A 9,784-nucleotide genomic window follows, 5' to 3' on the forward strand; every position below is an offset into this window, starting at 1 on the left:
TTTTTTATACTTACTTTTTTTCTCTCCTGCAACTCCAATGGTGTCCATTGCAACCAGTCATGCAAATGAGGCAATGGCATCAACTGATGACTTTTTGGATAGCCAATAGCTCCTCTCCTCACTGAGGAACAGGCAACACTAAAAACAGTACAATGCAGTGTAGTTCACAAATATAAATTACAACAATATGCACTCCAGCAAGTAAAATTAATAGCCCTCTGGTTATGTTGATAATACTTGACAGGTATTATCTTTATTATAGATAAATAGATAGATAGATGTTGTACTTGTATTGTATCTCATTATTATATATTATGCTGTGACTATATCTAATTTATTGGCCATGTGTGTTTGTTCCAGGTTCTGCAGCAGGCTGGTCAAGTGTGGTTTCCAGATTCGGCCTTTAAAACAGCTCAGGCAATTTGCGACTTCAACCGCGAGCGTCTACCTCTCATGCTGTTTGCCAACTGGAGGGGCTTCTCAGGTGGAATGAAAGGTACATAATGTGTGGAAAAAAAACATCACATGCAAAACTTGGTTGAATGATGCAGTGATTAGTTTGGGTTTCCATTTCTTATCCTAGATATGTACGACCAGATATTAAAGTTTGGGGCTTACATTGTGGATGCCCTGCGTAGATTCCATCAGCCTGTGTTGGTCTACATCCCACCATATGCTGAGCTGAGAGGAGGGTCCTGGGTAGTCATTGACCCTACCATTAATCCTCTCTGTATGGAACTGTATGCAGACAGAGAGAGCCGGTACGTAATGCAAGTGACAGTGGGACTGTGTGTGTTTGTAAAACGAGTGAAGGAGTGAGTGATGGTTAGCAGTCCAACTCATTGTCAATGTCCAGAGGTGGGGTCCTGGAAGCTGAGGGCACAGTGGAGATCAAATTCAGAAACAAAGACCTATTAAAAACCATGAGGAGACTGGATTCTGTCTATGCTGGTCTGGTTGAAAAAATGGGTAAGATGCTTTTAAAATACATAATAGCAAGGCAAACTCTGCAAATATAAAAATATAATAAAAAGATAAATAAATGTACATGTGTACTTTTTGTAGCTTCTTTAGATCTGCCTGATAAGCAATACAGAGAGTTGGAGGCTAAGCTCAAAGCAAGGGAAGAGTTCCTATTGCCCATCTACCACCAGGTGGCAGTGCAGTTTGTTGATCTCCATGACACTCCTGGGAGGATGCAGGAGAAAGGTGTCATCAATGTAAGTGTGTGCTGTATTCCGATCAAGCTTTTATGCTGCTCACATGTTTCAACCACATTATTAGATGTATTAATGGTGAGTGCTATGGACAGTTTACAGTATCAACTTTCTCTAATTTAGTCGATTAATCGTTGCAGCCCTACTGTATCCAATGAAGTTGTTGCTCTGACTTTTAGGACATTTTAGATTGGAAGAATGTACGCACCTTCTTCTACTGGCGTTTGCGTCGTCTCCTGTTGGAGCAAACAGTGAAGTACGAGATTCTCCAGGCCAACAAGGACCTCAGTGACGGTCACATGCAGTCCATGCTGCGGCGCTGGTTTGTTGAAACGGAGGGAACAGTCAAGGTTTGTGGTTGTGTCACATGCAAATACTGTAAACATTACATGCAAAATGCTTCAATGGAACCTAATGAAATGGTAAGTATGACTATAGAAATTATATTTTATTTTATTACAATACCCAAGACCAGTGAATTTGGCACGTTGTGTAATTCGTAAATAACAGAATACAATGATTTATTCAATTGAATAGACTGCAAAGACAAGATTTTTAATGTTTGAACTGAGAAACTTAATTTTAGTTTGCAGATAATCATTAACTTAGAATTAAATGTCAGCAACACGTTGCAAAAAAGTTGGCATAGGGGCATTTTTACCACTGTTACATTGCCTTTCCTTTTAACAACACTCAGTAAACGTTTGGGAACTGAAGAGACCAATTTTTTAAGCTTTTCATGTGGAATTTTTTCCCATTCTTGTTTGATGTACAGCTTATGTTGTTCAACAGTCCGGTATCTCCGTTGTCGTATTTTAGGCTTCATATTGCACCACACGTTTTCAATAGGTCACTGGTCCGGACAACAGGCAGTTCAGTCTCGTACCCGCACTCTTTTTACTATGAAGCCACGCTGTTGTAACACGTAGTTTGGCATTGTCTTGCTGAAATAAGCAGGGTGTCCATGATAATGTTGCTTGGATGGCAACATATGTTTCTCCAAAACCTGTATGTATATTTAAGCATTAATGTTGCCTTCACAGATGTTTAAGTTACCCATGCCTTGGGCACTCTTACATCCCAATACCATCACAGAGGCAGGTATTTGATCTGTGCGCCTATAACAATCCGGATGGTTCTTTTCCTCTTTATTCCGGAGGACACGACGTCCACAGTTTCTAAAAACAATTTTAAATGTGGACTTGTCAGACCACAGAACACTTTTCCACTTTGCACCAGTCCATCTTAGATGAGCTCCGGCCCAGCGAAGCCGGCGGTGTTTCTGGGTGTTGTTGAAAAATGGCTTTGGCTTTGCCTAGTAGTTTTAACGTGCACTTACAGATGTAGCGACAAACTGTAGTTACTGACAGCGGTTTTCTGAAGTGTTCCTGAGACCATGTGGTGATATCCTTTACAAACTAAACTCGCTTTTTGATGCAGTACCGCCTGAGGGATCGAAGGTCTGTAATATCATCGCTTACGTGCAGTGATTTCTCTAGATTCTCTGAACCTTTTGATGATATCATGGACCGTAGATGGGGAAATCCATAAATTCCTTGCAATAACTCATTGAGAAATGTTCTTAAACTGTTGGACAAATTGCTCACGCATTTGTTCACAAACTGGTGACCCTCGCCCCATCCTTGTTTGTGAATGACTGAGCACTTCATGGAGGCTGCTTTTATACCCAATCATGGCACCCACCTGTTCCAGATAGCCCATGAACCTGTGAGATGTTCCAAATAAGTGTTTGATGAGCATTCCTTAACTTTCGCCGTCTTTTTTGCTACTTGTGCCAGCTTTTTTGAAACATGTTGCAGGCATCAAATTCCACATTAGTTAATATTGGCAAAAAATAAAGTTTTCCATTTTGAATGTTAAGTATCTTGTCTTTTCTGTTCAATTGAATATAGGTTGAAAAGGATTTGCAAATCATTGTATTCTGTTTTTACTTACGATTTACATAACGTGCCAACTTCACCGGTTTGGGGTTTTCTAGTTCCTTCAGCATTACAGTATTTTTCTGACCATAGGGTGCACTGCCGATGAGTGGGTCTATTAAAGTCTATTTTCATACAAAAAGCTCACCGCATTAAAAAGTCCATTGAAAGGGTCGTCTTATTAATTTTTTTTCTACATTTTAAACACTTCGACAGTCTTCTGCCTGTCATCTTTGTTGTACTGGTAGTTTTTAGTGCTTCCATAGCATGTTTATTGACAGCTATAAGTTAGAACTGTACTCTACCTTGTTTTAGAAACGGCAACAGCAGATGATGAATGACCCACAACAAGAGAATAGAGCAAAAAAGGAGTTTATTGACTACGGGGTTCGGACTACAATGACATACGCGTGTACATTTTAGGGACTGTCTATGCGGTTGTGTATCCTTAATACACAAAAGCAGCTACTAATAGGTAAGAATAGTTGGTTTTGCATTATATTGAGAAAAAAATACCAGATAATAGGCCCTTCTCCTGGAACCAGTAGTTCCTGGATCTATAGGTTCCTGTAGAAGTGTCTGGTTTGTGTTTCCACCGCATTTCACAGTTCAGTGTAGTTTATACAAATCAGGCTGATGGCAAATGGAGGAGTTTTTCTATATTTCTATACTGATACCATGTAAATAAACAGACAACATTAGGTCACAGTTATTTTACTAAAAAGTAAGTAATTCAAAAACAAAGCAATCATATACAAATCGTTATGATTTCTAAAGGACACCGGATTGTTCATAAAAAGTCAGGCTTTTTTCCGCATTGTTCAAAAGTCAGAAAGTTGTCCTCTCCAAAAGACGATTGCTTTTGGTCCATTTCAGTAACAGTCTTAATCTCAAACTGAGACAACACAAACACATTGGCTTTAGCTTTTTAGCATTGGCATTCTGTTCGCTTGAGTTGAAGCTAATAACTACACAAATGGAGTGTCACTGACTACTTTTACAACATGTAATAAAGTAAATAGTTCATATTTGATGTTATTTACATTTGTTCCACTCGTGTGCTCCCTCCTTTTTTTCCACATTTATCCAATCAAGTCACAGTAGTAAGCACCTGAGTTTGCCGCTTCCAGTCCGGCTTCATACTCCTCCATAAATATTTTTGTCAGATTCCGTCCACTTCTCGTAGCGTCGCATATGGAAATTAATTTTGCAAAAATAATAAACAACAATATAGTTTAAAGACGACGGCTGAGTAAAAACACTCCAAAATAGTTCCACTGATCTGCGTTCTACAGCACACAGATGTCCCACAAAAGTTCCTGCATTTCAAAAGCTCCTTTTGGTCTTCTTTTTCTCTGTTGTTAAGTTTGTTGTAATAGAAATACACAAGTGTGTTTGAAAGAAAAGTTTTAGGAACACCCCCAACTGTGTTCAACCAATCAGCGTTCGACAGCTTGGCCTGCCCCGAAAATGTTCCCGGTCGCTTAGAAAAGTCCCACATAGCTAGGAAGAACTCCGAAAGGTCCTTAAAAAGAACTAATTCTACCTGGGTAGTTTTTGGTGGCAACAGAGAAGGAACTTTATTTTCCTGGGTAATTGGGGAAGTTCCTGCAATGGAAAAGGGCCTAATGTCACCTAAAAGGTGCCATTTTGGGGTCTTTATACACACACCATAATAATGCCCTTATGTTGAAGCACAGTACGTCTCACTATGTTACCCGTAATTCTTTGCGTTCCATCAAGTGTTTTGGCTTTGTAGCTTACCAAAATCGTACTAAGACATTTTGACAGATTTGAGTGCCGTGCGTAATGTTTTATATTCTTAATGAAGCTTCTAAATTTGGGGCTTGTTTGCTTATGGGTACTTGCTAGCGTCATTTATTTAACAGGCGTCAGCTTGCAGTCTACACTAATCTCTTATGTTCGAATGGCCATCTACTGGCCACACTTTTCATTACACCTCCTACCAAATAAAATTGCTTTGAGGTCTGTAAGCACAACCAAAATTATTCCATACATTAGGTGCACCGGGTTATAAGGCACACTGTCAACTTTTGAGAAAATAAAGGATTTTAAAGGCCTACTGAAATGAGATTTTCTTATTTAAACGGGGATGACAGGTCCATTCTATGTGTCATACTTGATCATTTCGCGATATTGCCCCATATTTTTGCTGAAAGGATTTAGTAGAGAACATCAACGATAAAGTTTGCAACTTTTGGTCGTTAATAAAAAAGCCTTGCCTGTACCGGAAGCAGCAGATGATGTGCGCGTGACGTCACGGGTTGTAGGGCTCCTCACATCCTCACATTGTTTATAATCATAGCCACCAGCAGCTAGAACAATTCGGACCGAGAAAGCGATGATTTCCCCATTAATTTGAGCGAGGATGAAAGATTTATGGATAAGGAAAGTTAGAGTGAAGCACTAAAAAAAGAAAGGAAAAAAAAAGAAAAAGGCGACGGCTCCAGGCGACGGCAATGTGAGCGATTCAGATGTTATTAGACACATTTACTAGGATAATTCTGGAAAATCCCTTATCTGCTTATTGTGTTATTAGTGTTTTAGTGAGATTATAAAGTCATACCTGAAAGTCGGAGGGCTGCGGTGAACGCCAGTGTCAAAGCCAAAGGAGGAGCCAAGATCACAGCTGCCTTTTTGACAGCTGCAGGAGGAGGTCGCATAATCCACTCAAGTCTCCGGTAAGAGCCGACTTAATATCACAATTTTCCCATCCAAAAACTTGCTGGTTGACGTAGAGAAACATGTTAGTTTGACCGCTCTGTGTTAAAGCTTCACAACAAACAAAGAAACATTGGCTGTGTTTTTTTTGCCAAAGGCAGCTGCAATCCACCGCTTTCCACCAACAGCATTCTTCTTTATAGTCTCCATTATTAATTGAACACATTGGAAAAGATTCAGCAACACAGATGTCCAAAATACTGTGTATCTATGCGATGAAAAGAGACGACTTTTAGCCGTGAGTGGTGCTGGGATAAAATGTCCGCTCCAACCAATAACGTCACAAGCACGCGTCAACATAAGCGTCATCATTCCGCGACGTTTTCAACAGGATACTTCGCGGGAAATTTAAAATTGCAATTTAATAAACTAAACCGGACGTATTGGCATGTGTTGCAATGTTAATATTTCATCATTGATGTATAAACTATCAGACTGCGTGGTCGGTAGTAGTGGGTGTCAGTAGGCCTTTAAGTGCGCCTTGTAGTCCGAAAAATATGGTATTTATAATCGCAACATGTATTAGTATGTCATCATCTATTTTTCCATGTGTAGTCCATATCCCCAACCAGTTTTGTTTTTTTTTCCTCCATCACCAGGCGTACCTATGGGATAACAACCAAGCAGTTGTTGAGTGGCTTGAAAGACACTGGTCTAAAGAGGACGGAACTCGAACAGCCATCCGAGAGAACATCAAGTACCTTAAAAGGGAAAATGCCTTGAAACATATCCGCAGGTACACACACATACGATAATTTACTTGTAACAACAAACAAATAAATGTCTATATTGTTACAATTACATTTTTTATAGTTTTGTATAAAGCGCCATTTGGCTTGTCAATTAGATGATTGGCATTCGCAGCTGTCAATCATGGCTGTCTCACGTGCGGGGACAACATTTTGATTTTAGAAGTGAGGGGGATATAACAGGCTGAAGTACGAGGGCGTGTCTTGAAGGGGGCGTTGTTTAAAAGATGTTTGAATAATTAAGTTGTTTTGTACAAAATTTACGGAATACAATTAATATCTTTGTTTTAAAGACTGGATGATGATTTGGTTTAGTTTAGTGTTTACTCCTTATGTCCTGACTAAGGATCAAAACAGGTCCTCCGTCAAAAGGCTAAAGTGTAAGCCGTTAGGGATCCACAGACTGACAGTGGAGGTCGAACTTGTGTTCTTATACTCTCAGTAGTGACAGTTGGCGTGTTTATGCCACAAAGGTTTATTTCAACAACATACACAATTTTGGGGACAGCTCGGCTCGGTTAGTAGAGCAGCCCTGCCAGCAACCTGAGGGTTACTGGTTCAATCCCCGGCTTCCGCCATCCTAGTCACGTCCGTTGTGTTCTTGAGCAAGACACTGATGGGTCGTGGTTAGGGCCTTTCATTTTTAAAGTTAAAGTCCCAACGATAGCCACACGCACACGCTAGTTGTGGTGAAATTATGCTCTATATTTTGACCCATTCCCATGTTCACCCTCTGGGAGGTGAAGGGAGTAGTGCGCAGCAGCGGTGGCCGCGCTCGGGAATCATTTAGGTGATTTAACCCCCTATTCCAACCTTTGATGCTGAGTGCCAAGCAGGCAGGCAATGGGTCCCATTTTTATAGTTTTTGATATAACTCGGCCGGGGGTTTGAACTCACGACATTCTGGTCTCAGGGTGGACAGTCTTACCACAAGGTCACTGAGCAGGTGAAAATAGTGTCAAATTCTTTGAGAAAAGCGCTAACCCATTTACCACTTAAGTGGAGCACAGGCCTCCTTTTGTTTGGATTTTTTTCTTTATTTTACATGGAGTCCGACATAGGAGAAAAATGACTGCTGATTGAACTTTGTCAATCATTGTCACGTTGGCGGGAAACGGCTTAGCCAGACAGCCGATCATTTAGTTTGTGGCGGGTCTGAATGGACAGCTTGAGGGGAGTCTTCCGCCTCGGAATAGTGTTTGACTCGACTCCATTCAGTGGCATAACATTATTTTGGACAATAAAAATTGCAGGAAACAAAAACTGCCTTTTAAAAACGGTTAACGCAAAAAGGCTGCAACACGTTGATTTCCCGACCTATTCAGTCTTATTCAAAGTTCCATGACAGGATCATGTTGACGGAACGAAGGTATTTCAAAGGTCATACAGGTGCATTCTTTAGCAGCAACAGTAGCATCTTTCAATACAGTGGGGTAAAAAAGTATTTAGTCAGCCACCGATTGTGCAAGTTCTCCCACTTAAAATGATGACAGAGGTCTGTAATTTTCATCATAGGTACACTTCAACTGTGAGAGACATAATGTGGAAAAAAAAAATCCAGGAATTCACATTGTAGGAATTTTAAATAATTTATTTGTAAATTATGGTGGAAAATAAGTATTTGGTCAACCATTCAAAGCTCACTGATGGAAGGAGGTTTTGGCTCAAAATCTCACGATACATGGCCCCAATTATTCTTTCCTTAACACGGATTTATCGTCCTGTCCCTTTAGCGGAAAAACAGCCCCGAAGCATGATGTTTCCACCCACATGCTTCACAGTAGGTGTGGTGTTCTTGGGATGCAACTCAGTATTCTTCTTCCTCCAAACACGATGAGTTGAGTTCATACCAAAAAGTTCTATTTTGGTTTCATCTGACCACATGACATTCTCCCAATCCTTTGCTGTACCATCCATGTATCCATTTTGGTATAAACTCAACTCGTCGTGTTTGGAGGAAGAAGAATACTGAGTTGCATCCCAAGAACACCAAACCTACTGTGAAGCATGGGGACGGAAACATCATGCTTTGGGGCTGTTTTTCTGCTAAGGTGACAGGACGATTGATCCGTGTTAAGGAAAGAGTGAATGGGGCCATGTATCGTGAGATTTTGAGCCAAAACCTCCTTCCATCAGTGAGAGCTTTGAATGGTTGACCAAATACTTATTTTCCACCATAATTTACAAATAAATTCTTTAAAATTCCTCCAATGTGAATTCCTGGATTTTTTTTTCACATTCTGTTTCTCACGGTTGAAGTGTACCTATGATGAAAATTACAGACCTCTGTCACCATTTTAAGTGGGAGAACCTGCACAATCGGTGGCTGACGAAATACTTTTTTGCCCCACTGTAGATACTACTGTATATGTTGTTGCCAGTCAGTGATAATGGCATGATAGGCATGAATTACAATAACATTTTCACCAAGCAAAAAGGAGACTTGACGTGTTTGTTTGGTTCCAACTTGATTCCTTTCAGTCTGGTTGAGGCCAACCCTGACGTCGCCATGGACTGCATCATCCACATGAGCCAGAGCATCACTTCATCCCAGAGGGCCAAGCTCTCGCATCTGCTTACAACCATGGACAACAACAACACCAGCTAGACCGTGAAGCTCTTTTCAAGGCTTTTTGCAGGGTTAAAAAAAAAAAAAGAAACTAAGTTAAGTGTTCTCCCAAATACACTCGCAACTGTTAAAAGTGTAACCGTGATGAGCTATTTAATGAACGAGTTTGTAGAAAATAGTGAGAATCGCTGTTCTCTGAAATTATATGACTGTATGATCATACAACCACTAAAGTCTCATATCTGTGTAAGGACGTTACTGGCAGATCTTGACGGACCACTAATAGGAGTTCTGCATTTGGTTGGCAAATTATCACTGTAATGCACATTGCGCTTAGCGGCATTTATACATGCAACATACTTTTATCAGCACCAGCTTCTATATTTCAGGTAGGAAGTCTGACATTAGCTGGTAACAATGTGCATGTGCGGGCTTGTGTAACCAGTGCTAACATTTAGCACGCATCAAGTATCAGATGAATGTCAGTGGTTGTTAATCATGCACATCTTTGTGCAGGCATGTTTGCAATGTGTTTTCCTCCTGAAAGGGCTAACTCCCTAAGAAGGG

General features: G+C 40.4%; 1 protein-coding gene across 3 annotated transcripts in view; it reads left to right on the top strand.

Annotated features, from left to right (window-relative positions):
• The window catches only part of acacb (acetyl-CoA carboxylase beta), a 63,142-nt gene extending 53,692 nt beyond the window's left edge, over nt 1–9,450 (top strand). For all 3 annotated transcript variants that reach the window (XM_061906497.1, XM_061906498.1, XM_061906499.1), the window contains 7 exons: nt 361–496; nt 584–761; nt 857–969; nt 1,066–1,220; nt 1,397–1,567; nt 6,499–6,635; nt 9,130–9,450. In XM_061906497.1, the coding sequence (XP_061762481.1) occupies nt 361–496; nt 584–761; nt 857–969; nt 1,066–1,220; nt 1,397–1,567; nt 6,499–6,635; nt 9,130–9,256 (1,017 nt within the window). In that variant the 3' untranslated portion in view covers nt 9,257–9,450. The remainder of the gene's footprint in view (nt 1–360; nt 497–583; nt 762–856; nt 970–1,065; nt 1,221–1,396; nt 1,568–6,498; nt 6,636–9,129) is intronic.
• The last annotated feature ends 334 nt before the right edge of the window (nt 9,451–9,784 follow it).

Source organism: Nerophis ophidion, linkage group LG07 (genome assembly GCF_033978795.1).
Source record: "Nerophis ophidion isolate RoL-2023_Sa linkage group LG07, RoL_Noph_v1.0, whole genome shotgun sequence".
In the NCBI taxonomy this organism is placed as follows: Eukaryota; Metazoa; Chordata; class Actinopteri; order Syngnathiformes; family Syngnathidae; genus Nerophis; species Nerophis ophidion.